General features: G+C 45.7%; 1 protein-coding gene and 1 long non-coding RNA gene across 2 annotated transcripts in view; one reads left to right on the plus strand and one right to left on the minus strand.

Annotated features, from left to right (window-relative positions):
* Positions 1-241: 241 nt before the first annotated feature.
* Positions 242-2,196, minus strand: LOC144102638 (anaphase-promoting complex subunit 10-like). The gene is made up of 2 exons (XM_077635858.1): positions 2,174-2,196; positions 242-527 (listed from the first exon to the last, which is right to left on the minus strand). Exons 1-2 carry the CDS (start codon positions 2,194-2,196, stop codon positions 242-244), a joined length of 309 nt encoding a protein of 102 aa, XP_077491984.1.
* Positions 2,197-10,277: 8,081 nt separating this feature from the next.
* LOC144100574 (uncharacterized) overlaps positions 10,278-13,893 on the plus strand; it is a 28,358-nt gene continuing 24,742 nt past the window's right edge. Inside the window, exons 1-2 of the long non-coding RNA XR_013307740.1 lie at positions 10,278-10,407; positions 13,211-13,262. This is a non-coding gene — a long non-coding RNA (uncharacterized LOC144100574). The remainder of the gene's footprint in view (positions 10,408-13,210; positions 13,263-13,893) is intronic.

Below are 13,893 nucleotides of genomic sequence, written 5' to 3' on the forward strand. Positions count from 1 at the left end.
CGGTTACAATGACGCAAAGCAAGGCACTAACGCCGCCTTGCTGGGCAGTGAAGTACATTCTTGTCCGCGAGAACAAAACAACGCAGACACAGCAGTGAAAACACGATAACCTAACCAACACAGTTTCAATATCAGTGGTGCAGATACGGGTAACACCCGTAAGGTATCATCTCCAAAGAAGTTTTACCAAACGTCACAAGCCATGGGTTTAAGCACCGTGTAGCATTCGTACGTTGCGGCGTCAGCGCATGACGCTGTGCATGCGCAATTCACGACTGGTGAAGTGCACGTGAAGGAGCACGCATACGTCGCCTTGGCTGACAGGAGAGCAAAGCTTGACTTCTCCGGCACAAGTGTCTTGGGCGTTCTTGTGGTTGGAGAGCGCAGTGATCTCTACGGACATGGTGCGTACTGGTCGTCCGGCTGGGTCCCACGTCGAGATGTGCACCCAGCCCCAGGACTTGTTCAGGTTCACCAAGGCAATCTCGCGCAGATTAAGGAGTACGCAGCCTACACGCACGGAGATCCTGAAAATCGAGAAAACAGATGTCTTCCCCTTGTTGTGGACATTATTTCGTCATTTCGTGGCTGCAAATCAATACCCATAGATGGCGAACACCGCCCACCGAAGGAATTTTGTTAGCGCTTTATTGAAAAGCTGCATTATATCATGTACGAGAGCCGAGGACGTCGCTGGCGACGCGGCAAGGGTACGGAACGACCTCAGAAGGTGCAGATATCTAAGACGCTTCATCAACGCAACAAAACCACAACTGCCACGACGTCGATATCCAGATGACCCTCCCCCTCTCCCCCCATCCCACCAGAAGCGGACTGCTGTGTCGAATGTTCCGGGAACTAGTCAATCTCTTGCGCGTATCTTACTGAATTATGACGTACAGGCGGCTACATGTCATCAAAGGTATCAAACCAACTAGCCCGACAGCATCTTTTGCTGAAGGCCATATGTTCTTTCCAAAAACTTATCAGCTGCTAAATGGGAAGAGCAAGGTGCCAGATCATGTAGTTGTTTGCGCAATCCCTTGCACAGGTGGTGGGGGCGAGAATTTGTTTGTTTACCCAAAGAGTTACTTGATTAGGTTACTGTTGGGGGGTGGGGTCCTACCCAATCAGTGGCTATGAGGACTTGGCGCTCGGCGACATCTATGGCTCGTCTCACCAAACGAGGTTGTCAAACCCATCACGAGCGCTTATCCCAAATCTCCTCGGCCCGCTTCAATTTCTTAGAGCTGCGAATAGGACACAGCTCTACACAGACCTCCAAAAGACCACTTCCTCAACACATAAAAAAAAACTCATCATTAACCCCAACCGGAAGAACATGCACCCCGAACACCACGCCGCATTGCGCAAAGATCGAGCGCGTGCACTACACAAAGGGTACCCAGTTCTTCTTACTCCAGGAGGCTGTCCATGTCACTGTTAAATCATCCAGCCTAGGACAGCAATTTCAATACGACATAAGAGTGCTGGGAGGCAATTGTCCTTATGTACAGTCCCCTGGACAAGAAATGCGATATAATATGATGGCGACCAGTGGGTTCTCCTACTGAACCAACCCAGTATTTATGCTCCTAATAAACGTTTTCATGGCTCATCTCAATGTCGCGAGTATCCCGAACAGGAAGGTTTTACTTCTTGCGAGTCGATAACGTAGCTACCACATAACAGCCGCCACCACCAAGACACACCGCACTCATGAAAATCGAGAAAACATATATGTCTGCCCCTTGTTGTGGACATTCTTTCGTCATTTCGTGGCTGCAAATCAATAACGATAGATGGCGAACACAGCCAACAAAAGGAATTTTGTTAGTGGTTTAATGCAAAGTTGCATTATATCATGTCCGAGAGCCGAGGACGTCGCTGTCGACGCAGCAAAGGTACGGAACAACCTCAGAAGGTGCAGATGAAGCAGAAGAGGCAGCCATCCCTTAGCAAAGTACATTCTCAGTGACTGCAAAACAGCCTTTCAAAATCATGCGAAAGGCAGAGTCAGCTCTGCCATCGTGTCAATCCTTCAGAAGCACTATAATTTAGAACCTCGGCAGATCCAAATTATCTGGGTTTCAACGCACTCGTCCCACGCAGGGAACAAAGCAGCCTCCACTATGCCCGATGATTCATCGACTGAGCAGTGGCCTTCCCGTACCTTAGGTCGGTGAGGGAGGTCATGGTAACTCCTTTAAGAAATTACCAGTTACTATTGCAGCGATAAGCTCCACTACCCGCCCTGATAAATCCCTCACCAAAATGCCAACAAGTAGCCTGGAGACGGTTCCAGAGAGGGATTCTAAGCACTACAATTTACAGTTTCATTAAACGAAACTCTGTAGTAAATTGAAGTTCAAAAGCTTCTGATTCTTCAAACAAGCTGCAGTAGACACGTGTATTTGAATCTAAATTGATGTGGTATTGCAGATTCTGAACAACACTGCAAATAAGACAGCCCATGTTCGCTATTTTTCTACCTTTAACGAGTATTTAGTGAGCTCATAACGACGTGCCATCATTTTTTTAAAATGAGGGCTATATATGTAAGATAGGTATGCGTCCGTCGTCTTTGATCGGGTGAAGGAAAACAAGTGAGGGTGAAAGCTGAGAGAGGAACCAACTGCGCAGGAGCGCTCTGGCCTCCTAGCAGGAATCGGATGAGGGGGAAAATGATGAAAGCCCTGCAAAGGCAGGGCGATATTGTGTAGCGCAGTTTCAAGCAGAGATGGCGTTCGAAAATGTCACGCGAAGAGGCAGTGAGCGATACAATGCGTACTTGCGGCACAACTCTCGCTGTGGAAAGTAGTAATCTGCCGAGACCACAATCGGACAACAGGTGAAGTTATTGAGGCAAACTACATCGTGCGGAATGAATACAGATGCATGTGAGGTTGTTTCTTGTCACCTCCGGAGATAGAGCCGGTATTTTGGAGGGCAAAAATGTGAGTGACACTCCAGAATAAAGTGACAGTGGGGTCTGATGATTGTGTACACCTATAATGCAAATATTCCTGACTTCTTAATTAAGCTCAGCTTTCTCATCAGAGCCGTGTGTCTGCATGTGTGCCTCCTGTCTATCAGTCTGCCTCCTTCAGCATTGTTTTCAAAGATAGCAAAACCAACTTTCACAATAAGCACTTTACATAGCTCCGCCTTATTTTGTCGCATTACGGCGCATAGCGTAAACTTGGCGCCATTTTTAAATCCAGCAGTCGAAACTTGGGAACACAATTGTACCTCTCAGGTAGGCAGCTTCAGAGACTTCTCTCTTTCACGCTTACTGTAGATTGACGTCACCGACGTTTATCGTCCAAGCAGATTCTTAAGAACTGCCAAAAGCAAAAGAAATGAAGTGCACTTCTAACCCATTCCTATCTTACCCTACCAATAAGCTTCAAAAGCAACGGTGAATGTAAGGACCAAGGCATGACGTGACTAAACTGAGAACGTCGTCTACTCTCGGGAGAGCAGAAGGCGTGTTCGCTAAGATAGAGGCGTGTGGTTCGAAAGCTCGCTTCCCCACTCGTGGTTTGCTGCAGTATTGTGCTAAATGTAGATTGCATTCAGCCTTTCCACGTCTACATATTAAGCCATTGTTGTTGTTTCCAATGAGCAAAGGAGTTTTTCCGTTTGTCTTCGAGGCCAAGGTTCTATTTCAGTCTTTTAAGCGCGACAGCAAGAATGCACGCTCGCTGTAGTAAAGGAATGTTGTTAGCGTACGCCCTCCCCACAAAAAAAAAAGAAACTTATGCCAATTTCACCCACTTCTGTGATAGTGAGAAATGATTTGGTTTTATGCGGTTAACATCCCAAATCGACGTAGGTTATAAGGGACGCCGTAGTGGAGGGCTCCGTATAATTTCGACCCCCTTGGGTACTTTAACGTGCACTAACAACCCAGAGTACAGGTGCCTCTAGCATTTCGCCTCCAACAAAATGCGATCGCGACAGTCGAGATCAAACCCGCGTCTTTTGTGGGCAACAGCTGAAGTTTTAAAGCGAAAACTTTACTGGCCGCGAACGTGCGATCTCGAAGTGGCGGTGCTACGAGGAGGCACATGGCGTCACTACGCGCGCCTCGCCACGTAGCTGAGCCCGTCTGGCCGGGCCAGCGGCGGCTTGCGCACTCGGCGCGAAATAGAGACATGCTTCAAGTCTCCGCCAGTGCGGTCAGATTGCGCGAAAGCCGCCGAACGCGTCGGCGGTCAAGCGCTGTTGGAGTATAGAGGGTCTGGCTTTGAGCGACGTGACGCCGCCGTGCAGCGTGCGCGCGCGCGTTACGCCGCAGTATAAACGCGCCTTAACAGAGCCTGCGCTTAACTGCTAACCAACTTATTTGATGGTGGCATCTATGGGAGCCAGTGAAACCCCTCGCACACTCATTGAATAAAAAAAACCTCTGCTGAGGCTCGGAATCAAACTAAGGCCTTCCTCGTTTCAGGCGGAGACGCTAACACTCCGCCACGACGGCTCAAGCTTTAACCATGAATAAAGGCGCATCTAGTGAATGCACTCTTTCGATGTAGAAATTGCCGCGCTTTCCCTACGTATATTCTCGCCTGACAGAGCTAGGTCATCAGCAATTTTTTTTAGCAAACCTGGGTTAGGAACTACGACAGCAGCTGCGTTTATGCTGCTATACTTGCTTTAGAGCCACGAGTTTTACTGCGTGTGTTGGAGCAGCCAGGCGGGTGCATTAACAAGTCATGGCGGGTAGGGTGGGAACGGGGACGGGGGTGTAGGGGGGAGTGGGGCAGGAGTGAAGGGTGGGAATGACACACGACCACAAACATGGTTACGGCCTGCTGCGGTTGTCGGGCTTGTGAGCGTTCGCTGAGCATGAAAGCTCGCGTCTGCGCATGTTGAAAATGCGCGGGCTACACCGACGACACCTACATTATATCGCCGAACATGCCCCATGCAGCTGTCGCTGTGCAAAAAAACCACGGAGCCACCACAACGTGTAGTTATTGAAATTCCCGCCAACGAACCCGAATCCATATCTTCTGCAAGACAAAAATCTATTTTGGAACATGACTGGGACCAAAATGTGGGAGCAGAAACAGTGGGATGCTTCAGCCTGCCAGTGCAATAATGTGAATGTATTGCAGTACAGTCTAATGCGTGCTTTTTCTTAAGTTTCACGCCAGATAAAGCAATGAAGTGGCACTTAAGACAAATTGCAGTTAGGAAGTATCAATATACTTAACATGACAAAAAATAACTTGCTTATTACCCGCCGTAACCTTGCATTAGAGGCAGATTTTTATGATCGGATTATGGCATGCCACACAATACATGTAAATTTTCATATTTTTTTTGAGAGCTAAAAGCAAGCGGGATAAATTACTGAAGCATATTTCCAAATGTTTGTGTTGCAGCACTTATTGGAAATTATAAGGAAATGATCTGTAAAGGTGTTTTCGCATTCTTTTATGTGTTGGTGTCTTGATTTGATGTATTTTTTTTTTGTTGCAGTTGCTGCTTGTGTTATTTTGATGCCTGTACTTTTTTTATCGTTGTCTTTCCTTCTTCGAGTCAACCTACTCTGCAATATATTTTAATAAATAAAAAACAGACATTCACGCTGGTTGGAGTGTATTTGGGTTGCAAATGCCTTTGACGGGCATTTGCAGCTTTGTTTTTGAGCTGTATGTCACTGCGTGTCATTTGTAAGCTTCTAGACGTCATGTTGATCTTCAAATTTTAGTGTGTGGAAATTATTTAATGATGACAAAAAGAAGATGTGTGCTGTATTCCTTGCATGCTGGTTCTGACTAAGCTTCTTGCCCGTGTGCTAGCAACAAAAGTTGTATAAGTTGCGCATGCCGTGCCCCAATACTGCAGCTGAGTGCGATCGTACCTCCTTAATATGAATGAATTGTTTCCTTGGCAAAACTGTCCATGAAACAGGTTGTGCATAATAATTAATCATGCCGAATATCAATTTTACACGAAGAGAAACTTCCTGATGTTGCTGTTTTTGTACATGGTGCCGCACGGTGAAGTGCTAATTGGACAAAATCTTTAGGAGCATCAGATGCACTGCATTACCCTGGCCGCAGTTACGTTTAAAGCAATCCGGTGCAGTTCGAAGCGCCTAATGACCTATAAGGTTTGACTGTGTCTCGGGGTGTGATGTACCTCCCACTATGCCTGTTCACATCCCATGAGCTGCTAGTGCCTGTCTTGAGGAAGTTTTGTTGGGCAAGTTGGTTAAGAACGATGGATAGATTGGTTGCGTTAAAGGGGCGTTTAAAATTCATGGCAAGATGGGATGAGCGGAAATTTGAAAATTTTATTCCAGGAGCACGTACATTTAAAATTTTTGCGAGTAGTAGGACGGAGGGGATTGTCGTCACTGTGCCTTAGAAAATGTTTTTTTTTTCACTGATATAGTCTGATGTGTCACTGATCCATTGTTGCCTTCTTTTTTGATAAACTACGCTTCGAGAATTCCTCGTGCTTTTTTATTTCATTGCGCAGAATCTTGCTTCCGCTAGAAGAGGTTTCCATTTGAATGCCAGGCAATGCGTCAGTAGGTGACGTTGCTCCTGGTCTTTAATTGACCTCTCGTACTCACGATTGCAAACATTGATACAGCACTCTGTCCGTCTTGACAAGAGGACACCTTCGCCCTTGTGAAGACGAGTCGTTTGTTTGAATGTTGGCTAACAACTGAGGCTTCCCCTCAACCCTTGTTGATTAGCTTTGTGCTTTTCAAGAATTCCACCTTCCAACACTTTGTATAATAAGTAGACTTTGACACATCACATTGGGTTTGATGTTTTATGTCAAAGTGGCAGAATACATAGGGTTCTTGATCGCCGCAGCGTTTTTGTGCTTTTTCCTTTTTGTGCTGGCCATCTATCCATAATACCTCTCAATGCTCAGTCGGTAGATGACTACTCAATGCAGCTTTCAAAAAACACGAGCTGCAGAGAGGATTTTCTACGTATTCATTCACGAAATACTGCAAATGGTAAAGCCCCTCGTCGGGGCAGCTTGGCAGTTAAAAGCATGAAAGCACAAAATAAAAGGCCGTCATTAAAACATTTACATCGCTTTCGCATCGCGTCCCGCTGGTGTACAGCTCTTAAGTTACAGGAATCAAAACATCTAGTTCGGGCAGTGGTGAATTTGTTCTCATCGCTGTCCACATAAACGCGACGAATGTACGAGCTCTTATTGACTTTTTGTATTTGTAGACGGTTCACTGTCCACACAGCGAGTTTTAGTATTAACGAGGTCGTATTAACCGGACACGACTGGTTATCACGCAAGCAAGGCGCCAGCAAAAATCCCAATATCGTGTGACGCCTTCGAAATGCACTTTTCTTCCTGTGCCACTTACAATACATTGCCCCTATAGAGTTAACTGTCCAATACATCAATACTCAACATATATCTGTATTGTAGCGCTCAACATGCAGAGCGCAGCCGAGGATCATGCGAAACAAACGTACGGGACTTCCTAGGATGCATCAATTCGTCGTCAGCAGCACATCGGCCTATGAGAATGATAGACAGGCGACAATGCAGTCCGCCCTCGCAAGGCTACAGGGTAGCACGGGGGCCAGTGGTTTGAGCTAGTAGCAAAATACTTTTTGATGTCTTAGCTGAAACAAACTTTAATATCGATGTAGCCGCATCGATACAGCTGGCAGACGAGGCAAAAAGAGTGCTGCTCCCGTTCGGACATTGGACCCCGTCAAGTCGCTGTACGTTAGCTATCGCCACAGGTTAATCACGGTCGGGCACATCGTTCTGCCGAGACGTTGATCTACCTAATACAAATCTGTGATGCAAGCACATAACTCGAGAGCGCCGGTGTTATAAACGAGGTGTAAACGCGCACCACGGAACCAACAAAGCAGCGCCGGTCTCTGTCCCTCGGCGTCGGTAAACTACGTGACTTGAACACTAAGACGTTTCGACGCTTTTGACACTGTGTAATCACCGCATGCGGACACAAACAAATAGCGGGATATGCCTCTTTTTCCGACACTCTGAAAAAATAGCACCCAACAGCAATACGACGATGGATGAAAACACCAGCGATGCAGCGCAGACACAGGCCCCATGCACAGCCTCGCACCGAGAACCGAGAAACAAAATGGCAGCGCTTCCTTATGTTCTAGACGGGAAGTCGGAGAGCTATGTGAGGAGGAAGAGCCGTGGGGGAGGGGAGGATGGCGTTACTTAACCTGGTGGGAACAAAACGTCATGGAGGGGCTTTAAGAGAGGCGACGAGTCAAGCAAAGAGAGGCAAAAAGAGGCAAAGCGGGGCAAAGAGAAATAGGAGGCGTCAATGCTTTCGCATTCCTTCAATGCGGGGTACCGCATTGACCCAAAACGTTTTTACTGTGATTATTATGTGTTCTTGTTGTCCTATTAATAAGCCCAACGAAACAAAATGGCATTTTGGATACTTCTGGTTAAAGAATAAGAATATTTTTACTTAACTGCTCTGAAGAAACAACATGTACTTGGTACTTAGGAGACAGTAGCTGGATAGCCAGTTGCAGCGCAAATTTCACTCCTTTTTGTTTGTTAGCTCGCTTCTGTAGCCACCCTTGCGATCTGTTCTGCACAGCTCTTAGCAAGACACTTTCAAGTATTGTCTATTTCATGCAACCCTAACTTTAATGTACCAGTCCGACAGTATATGAAATCCCTTAGGTCGGCCACAGGAATATCACAGGACACCAACTCGATTTAATAGACACTTTTAACGTAGCGTGCATCATGTTACCGTTAGCGGTACCGGACTACCCTGCAGTCCACGCGCCGCCAATGCGCATGCGCGAATGGCCTTGACGGCGGCAGGTGGAGCCAGGCACCGAGCAGCTGCGCGCGCGTCTGCAGCATCGGGACTAATCAGCGCGCTCTCACCGTTGGTAGGCGGGCTCCCGGTACTCAGGTAACGGTAACGGTGACACGTTACACGGTGTGCTAAAGGTGTCTACTACTGAACGTCACCGCTGCGTCTAAGATGAGAGTACGGAGATGTGCACATGAAGGAGCTATCGTGTGGTACGTGATCCCGAATACCTGGGCAAGCAGCTTGTAGACATTTTATGTTAGCGTGTGTGACCAGTTGTGGAGATGCTCTGGCTTTCCCTTGGCTGGGACGCAGACTTTGTGTTGCGTGAAGAAGTGATAGGGTGATGTTTAAATCTTTATGCGAATCCCCTAACGGGGAGTAGATTCGTTATATAGGATTAATTACTGATTGACACCCACCGAAGCGCATCCACACGGCTACAACAGTAATCTGTACAGCTGCATCAGAAACTCCGCAGTGAAAGAAAAATTTGTCCTTGTCCGGGTTTCGAACCTTGGACCACCGTTTCACCGGAGCAGTCTCTATGTTAACTCAACAAACCAAAACGGGTAGCATATGGTATAGCGAGAGCGAAATAATCAATAACTCGAAGTGGGAAGTAACCGTATGGCTGCGCTTGGGTGGATATCAATGAGTAATTAAAACATTATTAAGAACTCAATGGCGCGTGCATTTATGAACGTCAGAATAATTTATCATCTGGCTGCTCTCTGCACATTAAGCGCCGTGGTCTTCCGAAATGAGGCCGCGATTTAAGTGTTCTGCCGAAGGCTCTTGGAAATAAGTAGAAAAATAGCCTTGCATATCTTTCCTAAAGCTCGAACGTCAAGTTAACTAGAATTTTCAAAAACTCCACGCAGTAGGAAAACAACGACGCGCTTTCCAAGAAGTTAGGAATTCGTAGCTGAATGCACGGCTGAAATAAAAAAGAACATACGTTGTACATTTTTTTCCTTTTCGTGACAACTGTGAGAGCGTGATTTTTTTCATTTTTGTGACAGCTGTTGGAAAACCTGCTGAGCGCAGGAAAATTTACCGCTTTCCATGTCGCTTCATAATTTATAGCATAAATTTAGGGAAGACCACAATGCGTAGTCTGGCGCCCCCTCTCGCTTCTTAGTTTCGAAAACTTGCTCGCTCTATTTATACTAAAGGGCAGAAATGCATGCAAGTTACTGAATACAAATCAGCAATGTTTCGTTATTCGATGCTGGAGAGCGAAATTGTGAATTTGTTTTCTCATTTCTTTCTCCTATTCCTCTCTGTACGATGTCACCGCTCTTAGTATTCATGAATGCCTAATGAGCATGGTGACGTCTTAGCACGTCCGGAAAATAGCGCCGCTTCATGAGTGATGAGCTTAATTATACTAATTGCGTATTGTGTTGCTCTCCACTCGTAACGCCTTCTAGAGGCCTCAAAATGAGCAGACTTAACAGAAGTCCTCGCCTAGGTTTTGTGAGTCCACGCTTTGGGTGTTTTAGCAAGATGATTTCTGTTCCACTAATTGTCGGTTTTCTTCTCCTCTTCGCCGTTTTTGTGGAGTAAGTGTTGCGTATTCAGCCTGCAGATTAAACGCGTACGTTCAAGTAACGAATATATCACTTATATGATAGAAAAAAAGACTGCAAAGTCTTGCTTATGTAGGCAGAAATCTGTAACCATTGAAAAAGACAGTGTTTGGATAACTGTGATGAGGTGCGGGAATTCTAACAGCGAATATTTAGGTTTGGTGCACTTTGCTTCCTTTGACTAGTTCGATCTAAAAAGCTCACACTTGCCGGACATTCTTCTAGAATTACTGTGAAATAAAAAAAAAGACATTAGTCTTCGTTAACCTTGTCGGCTGCTTAGAGGGATTGCCCTTCAGTTTAAAGTTAACTCCTCTTGTGGGCGCAACGTATGCCTGCAGGGCTCTTTATATTTTTGTGGAATGCACCATTCGACTTGTGCAGACTACCGATTTTGTAGAGTGAATAAGCTATTGACTAAGAGAACCGCTCTCTAATACACATCAAAGGACAGATACTTCGATATCGATTCGTAATTATAAGCACTTGCCAACAAAATTGTATGCCACTAGCATTAGCAGCTACAGCTGTTTCCACAAATGTTCTCATTTGGTGCATCTTTCTCAGTCAAGGTTAATAAAACGTTATAATGTGCATTGAGCTTAATCGAAGGAGTTTCTTTGATGACGGTAACATGTTTTGCAAATATGAAAGGTCACAGGTCATGAAAGCGCGTGTGGCCAGATAACCAAAGCACACTTCTGTTTTTTGCCTGGTGCAATCATTGACAACGCAAGCCTGTACACTTCCCCTATAGCTTTCAAGTTGCCTCTTGAAGCCTGCTCTACCAATGGCTTAGAAGGAGACAGGGATTGAGTGTATGTTCGCGGAGAGAATTAGTGTAGATAGGAAGCTTCTGAAACTCTTCTCTCGCACTGCGCAATGGGATAACAAAAATTTCTGTCTTTTATTCGGATTGGTGTAAAAGCCTTTTACTTTGCATAGCTATCAGACAGGCATTATTCTTCCATTGGTAAGCTGTGAAAAGAGGTTTGCCCGATGAAGAGTAGTCTGCTTCATCTTGACCGTGACTGTACCGTGATGGAATTTATGAGAGTGAACACGGCAGCGAGTGCCCGATAGCCTCGAGCCGTTCTTGCGGTGGTACGTGGCAGCTGCTTTCCGCAACGTGGTGGTAAGGGTTATGCCTCCTTGCCTGGTTAATCCTAAGGAAAGCGGCCGCCGCGTGTCGCCACGATTAGGGTTCGAGGCTATCGGGCACTCGCTGCCGCGTTCACTCAAAAAAATTTCATGACTGTACATGGTCATATAGATTGATAGTAACATGATGAAGTCGCCTGCCACTCATCCGATACAGAATTATATAATGCAATCAAGCAGGCTGTGTTATGTCGAAGCGAGCTACTTTGAACGTGCCATGCTCGAGGTCCCTTGTTACCACTCTTAAATACGGATATTGAGGAAGAAAACACGCTACACACTTCGCTACTCCTAGGGGAAACTTTTAAGAAGATTGTGTATTGAAAACGGCTTTATCTAAATAGCATGCTTCCTTGGCTTTCTTAAAATACAGATTAGGGCGCTTGGCTACTGATCCGCAGTTTCCGGATTCGAACAAGACCGCGGAGTCTGCGTTTTAATGGAGGCAAAACGCTAAGGCGCCTATGTTCTGTGCGATGTCAGTGTACGCTAAAAATCCTCAGGTGGTCGAAACTATTCCGGAGCTCTCCAGTTCGGCAGCTCTTTCTTCCTTTCTTCTTTCACTCCTTTTATCTCTTCCTTTACGGCGCGGTTCAGGTGTCCAACGATATATGAGACATATACTGCGCCATTTCTTTTTCTTAAAAACTAATTATATCTCTATTATTGAGATTAAGATTACGCAAATGGAATGCCAACTCACCTGATTTGCAAGCGCTTAAAGCAACTTATGAGCAGCGCCAATTTTCCACGCCCCTACAACATTTTATCGCAAGGAACCATCGCAACAAGTATGAAGTATCACTCTCAGAAGCTCCTTTCTGTCGTCAGCCGCCGCGGTGTCTGAGCGGTTATGGCGATTGGCTGCTGGCCCGAAAGTCGCGGGTTCGATCCCGGCCGCGGTGTCGAATTTCGATGGAGGCGAAATTCTAGAGGCCCGTGTGCTGTGTGATGTCAGCGCACGTTAAAGAACCCCAGGTGGTCGAAATTTCCAGAGCCCTTCACTACGGCGTCATTCACAGCCTGACCCGCTTTGGTACGTTATGCGCCCATAAACCAAACCAAACCTTTCTGTCGTCAGTTTTTTTCTGTGCTTAATTCTTTAACTTATGGACAGAATTGTGCCGATGGGCGGTGCCTCAACGGGCGCACGTCTATTTTTACTATACAGGAGTCAGCAGCCAGTAACAATGAGGCAAAAGATTTTATTAACAAACGTAATGTTACAAAAGGGAGCTCTCATACTGTAAAATTGATGCCACCTCATTGACCACAGCGCGTGAAAGAGCTTCGAAATTACCAGCTCGTTTTGATCAGGGTATCACGAACTGATCCTCGGTTGTTAGAAATGAAATAGACGAGCGGAACATTTCTGGTCATTTACTGTATATTTTGACATTTCCAAAGTTGATCGAACAGTAGAAGTGCGTATTTTTGACTCTTAAATGCGCGTCGACTCTTCACCAATTTTAACGCAACATTTCTCTTGCATAAAGTATTCTGGGCAGAAATGCCGGCTGCCTTTCATGAACTGAGGCGCATAAATGAGCTGTATCCGGATTTCGATTTATTCTCTCAGGAGCTCATTTATTTATTTTATCTGCTTCTACTGCAGGGCAGGCAACGTGCAAAGCCTCATGCAAGCTCATTACAGATGCATCCAATCCGTATGATGCCAATTTATTCACATTTTTTGGTTTGAAGAGTGCAAAATAATTGAAGTCTTTACAATAGTGGAAATACTTATGAGTTGGAAGTAATCTTGCTGTATTGTTTTGTATAAAGTTCGCTTCAAGCAAATAATATGAATGTTCAGTTGGGATGCATAGGAGGTGCTTTCTATATGTGGAATCAAGACAGTGGTGAATTAGCAACGTTGACATTATTATCAAACCTTGTAATGTCCTCTACTGTTCATCTACATTATCACGCATCCTGCGCAATCCGCGACTGCGCTATCCATGCATATATTCTTATCTTATCTCCCCAACTAAGTCTGCTGCTCCAGTCTCCCTCTTTATTTATCTTTGGTTTGGAATTTTTTCTAATGCATCATGACATCACTGTTTATCTGTAATGTGTGTTGCCAGCCCCGCCCTTGCCCACTATTATTCTCGCTGAGAAGTCCTGAGGACGTGTTAGTCTTCTAGCACGCCATCGTACTGATGCGAGCTAGTTCGTCAAACACAGCTCATCCTATAGGACCACCGAGTAACAGGACAGAAAGAATGACAAACCATAAGCGGTGAGTAGCTGGAAACGGTTAGCCCTGTAATTGACTTTGATTCTCATAAAAAC

Source organism: Amblyomma americanum, chromosome 8, assembly GCF_052857255.1.
Source record: "Amblyomma americanum isolate KBUSLIRL-KWMA chromosome 8, ASM5285725v1, whole genome shotgun sequence".
In the NCBI taxonomy this organism is placed as follows: Eukaryota; Metazoa; Arthropoda; class Arachnida; order Ixodida; family Ixodidae; genus Amblyomma; species Amblyomma americanum.

Coding starts and splice junctions, on each gene's coding strand:
- LOC144102638 (XM_077635858.1), bottom strand. CDS start 2,196: ATGACCTCCCTCACCGACCTAAG. Junction 528..2,173: donor ACCTCCCTCACCGACCTAAG/GTACGGGAAGGC, acceptor CTCGATTTTCAG/GATCTCCGTGCGTGTAGGCT.